The sequence below is a fragment of the Orcinus orca genome, chromosome 2 (assembly GCF_937001465.1).
Source record: "Orcinus orca chromosome 2, mOrcOrc1.1, whole genome shotgun sequence".
NCBI lineage: Eukaryota > Metazoa > Chordata > Mammalia > Artiodactyla > Delphinidae > Orcinus > Orcinus orca.
This window is the reverse complement of record NC_064560.1, coordinates 24,927,438-24,940,299: the sequence shown is the minus strand read 5'-3', so window position 1 is coordinate 24,940,299 and position 12,862 is coordinate 24,927,438. Positions and strand designations below refer to the sequence as shown.

Sequence of the window (12,862 nt, the reverse complement as noted above, 5' to 3'; positions counted from 1 at the left end):
CAGTGAGTTGGAGATCTCTGCAGAAAAACAGACATACAGGTCTGAAGCAAGAAGTTTGGGCTGGTCATACTGATTTGGGAGTTGAAATCATAGTCATAGATACAGCTGTTCATGGAGAAGGTACAGAGAGAACAAAGGACCAGGGGTGGAATTGTGTGAAGACAAGCAGGCTTGAAGATGAGAGAATGAGATTGAAGTTGCAGAGAGAAGCCAGTCTCTGAAGGTAAATTCTGGAAGATGCCAAAGGAGACAGAATTGGGAAGGAAGGATTGCCTGGGACAGGGTTTGGCATAAGGCATGTATAGACAGGACAGGTAAAAGCCATGATTTCTTGCTGACCAGAGGCCAAGCTTGAATTTAAACAAGGGGAAATCTAAACTAAGTACATAGGTACAGGGCAGAGTCTCCTGTTTCTTAGACGGAGGAGGCGACAGTTACTTTGGCTATGACAGGGATCTGCTGCTGAATTTGTTTTGCCCAGGAAACCAGAGGCCCATCGCTGTCTATCCATCAGACAGCCGTCACCACTCACACACTTATCAATAGTTGTTCATTCACTCTTTGAAAAGCTATCTATTAGCACCTTAATGTGCCGAGCCTTGAGCTCCGTCCTTGGATATAAAAGTGGCTAAGATCACACTGATCTACACATACGATAAGTGGGGCAAAACTTTACACACCTTGTAACAACATCCGTGTCCTGGTTCTGATACTGTGCCATAGTTACGTAAGCTGGAACCAGTAGGGGAAGGGTAGATATGGGTGACATTTCTGTACTATTTTTGGCAACTTCTTGTGAATTTATAATTCTTTCAAAAGAACGTTTTTAGAAAGTGAATAAGAAACAGCCTCTGACTTTAGAGCAATCACCCAGTAGTTCAGAGAGAGCCAAAGATAGAAAAGCCGCGATAAGTTTATGCTGCGGGAAGGACCAAGGGGGAAAGGCAGTGTCTCATCTCCCTGGGGTGGGCAGCTGGCGCTGATGGAGGCCTTCTGAGCAAACTCTGATCTTCCAGGGGCTCAGAATATGAGAGCATCGGCTTATTTTGTTTTCTCTGTTGCTGTTTTTAAACTTTCACAGGCTCTCCCATGGGACCTGGTAACAGGAGAGAGAAGTGGGACCTCTCCAGGCTCACGCAGTAGCAGCTTGGAGACCACAATTTAGGTTTTTCTGGCCCCAAAATGAAACCACTGGACTTAGGTAGATGCCTGTTCAGTGTCCGCCTGGCTCTTCACCAGTTGCTTCTTCTGGTTGGTCTGAGCAGAGTGACTATATCTTAAGGCTGGGGTGGGAGAGCCAGGATGGGAAGGGCCTGCTGGGTCCCTCACGCCTTGGCGAGGTGCAGGAGTTAGCGCGGGTACCGCGCCCAGAGCGACACTAGCGGCGCCTAGGTGCAGCTGCATTTGTCAAATACTCCGAAAAACAAGTACACATCCTGAACGAAAATAGTTTAAGGTCTTCTCATTTTCAGGGGAGAAGGAAGCAGTGGTGCTGGCCCCGGGGAGGCGGAGTTGTACGGGTGGGTGCAGAGCGGCGCGTCCTACCTCCGGGGCGATGTAGTCGGGGGTCCCGCAGAAGGTGTTGGTCCTGGCGTCCCCCAGCATGTTCTCCTTGCACATCCCAAAGTCCGCTATTTTGATGTGTCCATCTTTGTCTAACAGGATGTTATCAAGCTTCAGGTCCCTGAAAAACAAATCAGATTCTCACTTTAATAACACGCGGTTTTGTTAACATGGACTTGCCCTGTGAAGGGCAATGAGTAGGTACTTTGCTGGTCCTCCTGTCTCCTCCAGGGTCACTGCTTCTCGTCCTTGGTGTTTCCTCCTTGACCAGCGTCTCTTGCCCAGGACTGGACGTACAGTACAGCCCCTCGTGGTTCAGGTCGGCTTTCTCTGGGCCTGGCTCTGACCGAGTTCTGTATCTTCCATATCAATACGTGGCCCATCTCCAGAGCTCCCTCCACAGTTCACGTATGAATGGCTGAGCAGGTGCCGAGATGGGGCCACATAAAGGTCATGCGCTATCTCTGCAAAGTAGCATCCCTCAGTGTTAAGAGGGGCCCTCAAGAAACAAAGCCTGGATGGAAAGGAATACGCTGGTGATGAAACGTCGTGGGGGCTGTGTTTGGTGATGTGTCTGGTGTAGGGTGGTGTTCAGTACTACACAACACGTACACCCATCCACTTCCGTCCAAGGTAGGGGTGTAGATAAAACTGACTCTTCAAGGGAATGGCTGGCTGCTACCGATTCCCCTTTCTGACTTGCCAAGGAGTACAGCTAATATACCATGGACAAGACACAGACCTGAAGCTCTTAATCCCAGTACCTTTCCTGGGGGTAACGGAAAAGGAAGAAAGGCCTAGAAATATACTCATTTTATGCCATTCTCTAAGTATCTGTGTTTGTGGATAAATTATCCTGCACCTAATTCGAAGACCAATTAAGGAAAGATGTCCCTAACCCAGATTAATTCTAGAATCAGAATCCATCTGCTACCAGAACACCGTGTCAATGACTTCCTCTGTCCTCAGAGAACCAGTATCCTTGTAAGGCAGCCCACTTCATTTTTTAGGGATGTGTAAGTGGTGACACGATTTTAAAAACACGGGCCAAACTATGCCTCCCTGTGACTTTACCTGTTGGCCTGTTTACCACACGTGACCGCCTGGATATTTGGAAAGTGACACCAAGCTTTCTCTTGTCTTTCCTTGACCAAGTTGAGGACCTTTACTCCTCCACACAGCAATGGTATTCAGACTCTGCAACATTCCGGCCCCTACCCTGCACGTATCTCGAATTTGTCCATTTTCTTCTTCAAAGATGGTTCTCAGAATGAAAGCGGTGTCTTCCGGGCACGTGATCTCACAGGTGCAGATGGCGGTGGCACCCTGAGCTTCTGGTCTAGTCCTCTTGCCTCTGAGCGCCGTGGCTGCACTAGTTATTTTAGAAGCTCCATCACAACGATGCTGAATATGGAACTCACTGTAAACTATAACCTCCAGGTGTCCTCCCCCCACCCCCCGCACAAACTACCATTATACCATTTTCCTGTCATCCTGTACCTGCGAAACGGATTTTTTAAAAAGATAATCCAGGAATGACACTTGACATGAGTTTCTTTAAACTTTTATGGACTTTAGTCAGTGGCATTTTATGAATTCTAGTCGGTTATATAACATCCAGCTTTCTCTTCCTTGATCTGCCGTGAATTTCTGAGCTTTGTGAAAACTCCTTTAAGTCTAGGATATGTGGTGGGTGGTGGCTACCACTGCCTTCCTTAATGAGCTAAGACGACTTGGGAGAGAAGAGCTATTGCTGTTGCCTTGTTCTGCACCTCCTCTAAGAGAAGATGCTCAGAATCTCCTTCTCAAAGATTCTGCTCCCAAAGGGCCTGGCAAGTAGCTCTGTCTCCTCCGCCCCTGTTGATTGGGCCACAGGTGGAGGCCTGACTCAGTGGATTCTTCTTGGGGAAAACTTGCTGAGGCTGCAACATGACGGCACTCGTCCGTCTCGGCTGGGTGTCTGATGCGCGGGGCTGCTGTGGCGCGCCCTCCATCATGCCCTCGGAGGGACAGAAAACCAGCCTGTAAAAGAAGAGACTGAAGTGGCTCGGCCAGGAGTAGAGACAGAGGCCGCATGAACCCGAAGAACAGCCCAGCCAATGAGAGAGCAGCCACTTTGGTTCTGATGGGTTTGCATTCTCGGTTCTGCTTTGTCAGTGAGCCTTAGCTTCTGCTTAAGCAAAGGTTTCAGTGGTTGTATGATGCTTGTAATCGATACCCGTATCCTAAAGTCCCGTCACTATTTGTTTTATCTCCTCTGTTACACTCTAAGCTTCACGAGGGTGGAAAGTGTATTGCTTGGTACTTGCTGTGCTGTGATGCTCTGACGCGAGTGTAGCACGTGTTGCTATCATTCCATAACCATCTGAGTGAGTTCATCACCAACCAGTGACCATCTCACCACCAGCGAGTATCAGCTACAACCAAGTCCCAAGTAATGGTTCCTTTTTGTTGCTTTCTCACCTTCTGTGAGTAAATTAGCCAGAGGAGGTGAGCATGGGGTGCAGTTCTGTTTTGGTGCAGAAATGCTGCTAGCAGGTGTTCCCCAGAGCTGACCTCTTGCATTGCTGACCTCTGTCACTAATGCATCGATGGTTTCTGTCTGACCAGGTGCGTGGATACCTCCAGGATACATGTATGTGTGTCCCACATTCAGATCAGTTTCGGTTCTGTTTCTCCCATCCTAATTCAAATGCTGTCGCACTTTCATTATTAGGACTGAAAACTTCCAATATGTCTAAGTCTTCTCCGTAGGCAGGCCTTCTGCCTTGTTCCTTCATTTTAATTAAATCCACTTTCATTGTGACTTATGGATTATATTCCAATAAGTCCAATTATAGGTCATATTTAACTCCTTAGGCTAAAACTGCAAGTTCATTTCCTAATCCACACTCTATGCGATAGTGATATCATTTTGAGTCTCTTCTATATGAAACATATTTGCATCATTCGCAGCCACATATGTACGTTCCTAGAAATCTGGCTGAAGGATGGTTTTAGGGTCATCACTAGGGAGCCAGATATCCAGCTGCAGTACTGTACATAGCTCAGAAGGATAATGAACATAATATCTAATATTGGAATTTCTTTCACATGCATTTTATCATTTGATTCTCACAATAGCCCTTTGATCTGGAATCACTATTTTTATTCGTATTTATCTAATGGAAAACAAAGGCTCTTAAAATTATACAATCTATCCCAGCAAAGCCAGGCTTTACCCTCTTTTACATCCCCTTAAACCAAGCTCACCCGGTCTTTCGCATTGAACTGGTCTTGCTGAGATACCTAGAGTCTTCTGTGATTGCAAGGGTACATTTTAGTCACTTCTAAAAATGAATGTTCTCTAGGCCTCAAGCTAGGAAAGTTTCATGTTCAATTTTCAATCCACCCTCTAAAGTGGGCAGGGTGTCTACAGGGCTGGGAGAGAGGAGGTCATTGAAGCTTTGAGAGATCTAAGTCAGAAGGGGAAAGGTCTAGAAGGCCTGCCATGCAGAGCCAGACACCCTGAGGGGCAGGAAGGGGTGAAGGCAGAGGGAGACGAGCTGGAGAAGCCACAGGACCCAAAGGCCAGAGTGTTCACAGGTACCTCACAGGACACCAGGACCCAGAAAGGGCCTTCAGGGTCCAGGTCACCTGGCATGGCTCTTGGAAGAACCCATCTGCCCAAAGGGCTGCACATCGGGGCATCACGTACAACCGAGAATTCAGTGGAAGCCTTTCTTTCCATTGTGTTGTCAACATAAGCAAAGCTTCTCCATTTGGAAGAGGCAAAGTGGGAGCCAGAAGAAAGAGCTTCCAAATCCAAGTTTTGTTACTACGTAGCTCAGCCGAGCCTTGTCTCCTCTCTGATCCTTTAATGACTCATCCATAAAATGGGTCCAGTGGTGCCTGCCTTGCTTATCCCACAGAACTTGCGAGCATCCAGTGAGGTCATCCACGTGAAGGCATTTGTAAGTGGTTTCAAATATAGGGCTTGGGTCCAGTGTCATCGGTCAAAGATCATCTTAAGGTCCCTTTCAGTTCTAAGAGTTCTAAGACTTGAGACTCTAGATTCTGCTGCTTCTATGTCTGCGTACTTTCCAGCTCCTTGGTTTTACGTTTAACCTAAGCCAGGGCTGAGGCATCTTTTAAGATGCCACCGCGTTTACGATGCCACCAGTAATGGTAGATGATTGACGTTGCCACCTGCTTCTCTGCATCTCTTGGCCTCAATTCTTGCGACTGCCAACAACGGCCTTTCCAGAAAAGCTGGACACAATTTGTTTAATATTCCTCCACTCGACCTCCTTACTCCTATCTCTTTTTGTTGGCACACCCTCACCCATTTCTGATGATACCTTCATTATTCTTCCCTTCGGCAGTTACTTCTTTTTTTTTAATAAACTTTTTTATTTTATTTATTTATGTTTGGCTGCGTTGGGTCTTCATTGCTGCCTGTGAGTTTTCTCTAGCTGCGGTGAGCGGGGGCTATTCTTCGTTGTGGTGCACGGGCTTCTCATTGTGGTGGCTTCTCTTGTTGCGGAGCATGGGCTCTAGGCGTGTTGGCTTCAGTAGTTGTGGCTCGCGGGCTCTAGAGCGCAGGCTCAGTAGTTGCAGCACACAGGCTAAGTTGCTCCGTGGCATGTGGGATCTTCCCGGACCAGGGCTCGAACCCGTGTCCCCTGCACTGGCAGGCGGATTCTTAACCACGGTGCCACCAGGGAAGTCCCGACACTTACTTTTAATTAGAATCTCATTCACTTAGACTTTTTTTAGAGTATGCTGTTTGTATCTTTTCATGTACTTATATTTTACCTCCAAAAAAAACCCAAAATAAAAATCCAGAAAGTGGCTTAATTATGGATCCAGAGGTTGGGACTTCTATAGCTTTTGCACCCACCACAATGCTTAACCAAGGCTGTGTGTTTAGTGGCTGGTCCGTCTTCGTTACTAGTTGTAGTGGGTTTAATGGGCTCCCCTCCCCCAATAAAAAGATATTTATGTCCTAGTCCCTGGAATCTTGTGAGTGAGACCTTATTTGGAAAAAGGGTATTTGTAGATGTAATCAAGTTAAGGATCTTGAAATTAGATCATCTGGGATTATCTGGGTGATCCTAAATCCAATGTCAAGTGGACTTGTAAGAGACCTACAGGGAAGACACAGGGAGAAAAGGAGGCCCTGTGAAAACTGAGGCAGAGACTGGAGTGACCCCGAGCCCAGGAACACCTGGGGCCACCAGAAACTGGAGAGGGCAAGGAAGGACCCTCCCCTAGAACCTGCAGAGGGAGCGTGGCCCTGCTGACACCTTGATTTTGGACCTCTGGACTCCAGAGCTCTGAGGGAATAAATGCCATTGGCTTAAGCCATCAGGCTTGTGCTAATTTCTTACGGCAACCCTTCAAAACTAATATGATGATCATGAGTGGTCAGAAAAAGGAAACTAATAGAATCCCCTTGTTAATTCAGTGGCCAATGAAAAGTTTAGGCCAGTAAAGTCACAATGGGCAGTTGAATAATTTCTTAAGGCCAATCTCGGCGTCAGTGTACCTGCCGGATGACCTCCCCCAGTTTTAATTATTCCATGTCTTTCAAGGATCTCCTGCAGCCTCAGTGAGTACACTGCTAAATAAACCCAGGATTCTTTCTTTGTGGTGCATAAGAAGCCTTAGAAAATATTTCTCATGGATGTAGTAAGAGCTCTAAAATGGGTACAATTTATGATATTAAAGACACTTATGGACCCTCATTGGTCTTTGTCCTGCGTGTCAATAATTTACAAGATGAAATAATAGAAACATCGTGATGTGGAGAAAGAGACTATACGGGGCATGTGGGGTTTGGTTGCATGAGGTCCCTTTCAGCCCTAAGATCTCTCTTCTCTCCAGTCTTCCTAACTTTTCCTCCCTCTTTCCTATCCATCCATCCCACACAATCTACTGAGTGTCTCAGTATAGGTATATCTTAGGGATATTGCAGGCATTACAGATATAAAGAGGAAAACAACCACGGAATGTGATCAGGGTTTTCAGTGTTCTGGTATTTCTCACTTTCCTGAAGATTAAAGAATGGTATAAAACAGATTTTTAATCTATCATTTTGGAGATAGCCCCTGCTCCCCCAAATACAAAAGTATATCCAAAGGATGCCAAAGAGACGGCTTAAGAAAAATGAGCTCCCAAACCTCCCCTACGTCTTTAGTTCTGGGCTCTAAATGGGGCAGCCCTCACTTGGCTGGACCCTCTGGAAACGGAGAGGTTTCCCTAAGTGAATTTTCAGCCTATTCTGTAAGCACCAAAGCCCAGTACTGGCCATCCCAGATGGAATGCTTCTGGACTGTATTATACACAGTTTGCCATCTTCAACAATCTGTGTGGAACATCACTTAGCCTGTACTGATGACTCCGGTCATTCCTGTGGGCATCTGCTGCAGAAAAGCACGTGATCCCACTGTCTCGGGGCCTTGAGGTTGTCCTGCATCTTCCCTTTATGTCGGTTCTCAGCTTCCCTTGTCACCAGTGGTCACTGTGTAGGCCTCCAGCTCCTCAGTCAGCATCCTGTCCAGCTCCTTCCTTCCTTTTTTATTTGTTTTCTTCAATATACCCCCCCACCCCGCCCAGTCTGTGGGAAACGAGACAACTAAGCCTTCGAAGATCTGTATGCTAAGTGTCAACTGTGCTTTGAGAGAAGTAAGGAGACTGAAGTACATCAGCTTTCATCCAAGAAGGATGTGAAATGATGGTGTCCAATAGCTTCTGGACAGACATCCACTCAAGAAAGAGGGCACACATGGCATCCTGGGCATGCAGACAAGGTGTAGGCTTGTAGGTTTTCGCAGGTGTGTTTGTTCAAGGAAGGCCTCCCCTTCTCCCTCACCCAAAAGGAGGACATTCAATGTGCAAATACAGGCAAGAAGGAGAGACACAAAAGACAGAAGAAAGAAAGCAACAACAAGAGGCCAAAGAGAAAGTAATGGAAGGAAATGAGACAAAAGGTAGGAGAGAGGGAGAACAAAATGAGATCAGAGCCTTATTGCTTTTTTTTTTTGGTATGCGGGCCTCTCACTGTTGTGGCCTCTCCCGTCGCGGAGCACAGGCTCCGGACGCGCAGGCGCAGCGGCCATGGCTCACGGGCCCAGCCGCTCCGCGGCGTGCGGGATCCTCCCGGACCGGGGCACGAACCCGTGTCCCCTGCATCGGCAGGCGGACTCTCAACCACTGCGCCACCAGGGAAGCCCCCCTTATTGCTTTTGAGAGCGGAATTTCTTACTTGGTTGGTAAATCACCATCCGTGCTGTCACTCTGGGCAGGAAGCCCGGGTGTGGAACTTTCTGCCACAGAAGCACACTGACCACTTCATGTCCCTCAAGCACAGTGATGAAAGCACCTGGACCAGGAAATCCAGTTATCCCAGTACTTGTTTCCAAAGAGTAAAATTTACCTGTAGACTATTCCTTTGGAATGAAGGAACTGCAGACCGAGAATGATTTCGGCAGCATAGAACCTGAGGGAAGGAAAAAACAAGGCTCAACGTGAATGCTTACTAGGAAAAAAGTTCCCCTTTCTATAGAGCGAGCGTGCAGCGCTCTGCTAAACGTGCGCACGGAAGTTTGTTTCATCACAACAAAAGGAAGATATCATCCATCCTACACATCCAGTCTCAGACCTGAGAGAATGAAATGGAGCCGGTATATTTAGCCCTACCCGCATCTAGGGCTTATTCTTATATTATAAACTATAAGGTTCAAACTGTCATTTTTTTTTTTTGCCAATAGAACATTCAGAAACACTCAATGTAACGATAGGGAAATAATTTTCCCTTTTATTTTAAAATCTACTTGGACCCTTCAGACCTGTCTGCAGGTCATTCCACATAGCCTGAGAGGAGGAGAAACGCACACAGGCAGACCTCAGGGATCTCACGGCTTCGGTTCCAGACCACCGCAGTACAGCGAGTCACACGAGTTTTTTTGGTTTCCCAGTGCATATAAAATTATGTTGACACTACAGTGTCGCCTATGAAGCACGCAATAGTATTATGTCTAAAAAAAGCGTACATATCTTAATTAAATACTTGTGAACTATACTTCAGTTAAAAAAATATGGCTAAAAGATGCTAACCGTCATCTGGCAACGCAGAGCTGCCACAAACCTTCCTTTATAAAAAAAACCAAGTATCTGCAAAGCACGATAAAGTGAAGTGCGATCAAACGAGATACGCCTGCATGAGAAGCTGGGAGGTGATACCTTGCTCTCCACCTTCCAAAATGACAGACTCAAAGGAGGTGAGTTTACAGGAGGATTAAAGTTAGAGATAAGGGAGAACTTCCCGCAAGTGAGGGCTGCTGGATCTTGGAGAAGAACGCAGAAACCCCTTCCTGGGGGAGGCAGTGAGGACAGATAGATAGCATGTGTCTGCGATGGCTTTCGTGCCTTACACACCTGGAAGGGACCCCGAGAATCCTTTCTAGCAGAAAAATACCCGATGATTTCTGGGCTGCAGGAATCTCATAAAATTATCTCCGGGCACTTGGCCGACGGTTCCTGGAAGCAACGAGATCGGGTGGCGCGCTACCCACTGGATTCGACAAAACAGCCGCTTCAGCCGGGGTTTCTGTAGGAGCTCGTGGAAAAGTCTCTCTCTCAACGCAGCTCGACCTGAACCCCCCCGAGTGTTCACTAGGGGTGAGTGAGATTACTGAGCGTACAGCAAGCAAGGCTAGTGTGCACCCCCCCTTTTCAGTGGAGCCAGGGGCACAGTTCTCTTGTGTTTGACCGTCTCAGTGGTTTGATGACTCAGGAAAGAGGGCCTGAGGGAGGAAGGGTGCGGGGCTTCTGTGGGACTCAGCTGCAGCCCCACCTAGTAAACCCACCCTGCTCGATTTCGCCAGCGCCTGGAGTGGCCTGATGCCAAAGAAGGAGAACGTATTCTCGAGAGAGAGCAAATGTCTCTTCCTGTTTCCTGCTTCTCCTGCCCCCAGAGCTGGCTGACTGATGCCTTCACACTGAGCTTCCCTTGAGACGCCTCCGTGAAGCCCCACCCAGTGACCGCCTCGCCCCTCTGTGCTCCATTTGACTTCCATTCAAGGGGCAAATATTGCTTCTGGGCTCGGATGATTTAGAAGCCTGATGAAGTGGGGCGGCTCCTTAAGAAACTAAGCAGTTGATCTCGCGGCAGAGAAGTGAAATAAAAGCGACTTGAATTGAAGTTTCGCAAGCTGGGAAAACAGTTGCCTCATTGGATGTGTTCCTGGGGTCACCTCACCCTGGGGTTTAGGCCCGCTGAGTGAGAAACAGGAAAAGTGCCACGTGGGGAAAAGCACGGTGCGGGCACAGTGGACCCCAGTCCCTGACAAGACCAGTGGGAACCCCCCAACCCTACCAGGGCTCTTACGTGGCTCTGCAAAGATCGAACTTGTGGCAGCTCTGGATGTGGTACATTAAGTCTCCTCCGTTGAGATACTCCATCACAAAAAAGAGGTTTTCCTGCGGAAAGACACAACCATCCCAACTGTGAGCTTCTTTAAAATAAGAAAACAAGGATTACTTTTTAAATGGATTTCATTATTTCAGAGGAACCGATTCTGTCTTGAAGTCCCTTATAAAAAGGCTGGCAAGACGATTTAGCGGATCTGTATAGCATTTCTGAACCCCAAGAAACCTGGGGAGTCCAGGAGGAGTATGTGGGATGTTTGCTAGGATGCCTGGATGCTAGCACGCAGCAGATGGGGCACAGCACGAGGGAGGGTCCACCCGGACTTGACCACCCGACGGTGGGATGGTCTTGGGCACTTAATGGATGCTGGCTGTATACCTACTGAAATTGACAGTGTGTAGGATGGTAAAAAGTACAAACCGGGGGCTCTGACTACAGGGGCAGGGCTTGAAAGCGTTCACTCGTTCAACACTCAGTAAGTAGTTCTGAATGTATTCTTCGGGTATGGCCAGAGCGAGAGTGGGTGTGCTCACACGTGCCTCATCCACCCAAGATGGAGACAGCCCTGCCTTCAGGGAGCTCACAGTCAAGTCTGGGCTTACTTCCCTCCAGTCCTGACCTTACCCGTTGCAAGTCACGGCTTATAAGCTGTGCTGCTCCTAACAGGACGCCATGCATGTTGTTAGAGCCGCTGCCCCTGGACGGCAGCTGTCAAAAGCAAGGCTGAGTGGTCTTCGGACCGTGGTCGAAGTATCAGAGGTGGCTGATTCCAGGGAGCCTGAGCTCCTCCATGGTGTGAGACAAGAGTTCCTCAATATGTATATTTATGACCCTGGGAGCACCCTGATTTTGAGAGTCCCCGTGAACCACAGAATTAGTAATCTGCTCAGTTGGCGTGGAGACAGTTGGGACAGACGGGACTCAAGGCAACTGTTAGGATAATGGGCTTTGCCCTTACTCGGACCCGAGTTCAGATTTCCTCTATTTGTGACCTTGAAGTTACTTAACCTCTCCTAAGCCTCATATTTTTCACCTGCAAAATGGAAGAAGTAATATTCCTACTTCATAGGGGCGTCATGAGTGGTAAATGAGATGACCTATGTAGAAAGCTAGCTCAGCGTTGGCACTCAGCCTGCACTTCAGAACCGGTAGCTGTTGTCATAGTAAACAATTTAAAAGCCAGTCAAAAAAACAGATCACAAGAACTAAACAAATGGAGAGAGATTCCACGTTCATAAATAGGAAGACAGTATTGTCAAGATGTCAGTGCTTCCGAACTTGACCTACAGATTCTCTACAATCCCAGTCAAAATCCCAGTGAGTTACCTCGTAGGTATCGACAAAACTGACTCTAAAGGTTACACGGAGGAGAGGCAGAAGATCCAGGATAGCCAACAACATGTTGAAGAAGAACAAAACTGGAGGACTGACCTTACCCGACTTCAAGACTTAATAAAACTACAGTAATCAAGATGGTGGTATCGGTGAAAGACCAGACCAACAGATCAATGGAACAGAAAAACCTAGAAACAGACCCATGTAAATATAGTCAACTGATCGTTGACAAAGGAGAAAATGCAATACAATGGAGCAAAGACGGTCTCTTCAAGAAATTGTTCTGATCATCACTGTATATTATCGTATTTCCACATTTCTTAATTTTCATTTGCACAACGTCAGAAAAACAAAACACCCAGCAGATACTTCTCAGAGAAAGGAACCGCACAGTCCTGTGGATCTTGAAAGAAGGAGGAAAACAGGGAGTTAGATCTCCTCCAACAAGTTAAATCTCCTCCAGCGCTATCTTTCTGTTCCAGTCAGAGCTGGGAGAAAATGCAAAGTAGGCAAAGCGAGGGGAATGTGGGCTTGTGACACGTGTTATTC

General features: G+C 47.4%; 1 protein-coding gene across 7 annotated transcripts in view; it reads right to left on the bottom strand.

Moving 5' to 3' along the window:
• PRKCQ (protein kinase C theta) overlaps positions 1–12,862 on the bottom strand; it is a 158,255-nt gene that overhangs the window by 22,389 nt on the left and 123,004 nt on the right. For all 7 annotated transcript variants that reach the window (XM_049704793.1, XM_049704779.1, XM_049704775.1 and 4 more), the window contains 3 exons: positions 10,937–11,028; positions 8,984–9,046; positions 1,546–1,684 (listed from right to left, as the gene is read on the bottom strand). In XM_049704793.1, the coding sequence (XP_049560750.1) occupies positions 1,546–1,684; positions 8,984–9,046; positions 10,937–11,028 (294 nt within the window). The remainder of the gene's footprint in view (positions 1–1,545; positions 1,685–8,983; positions 9,047–10,936; positions 11,029–12,862) is intronic.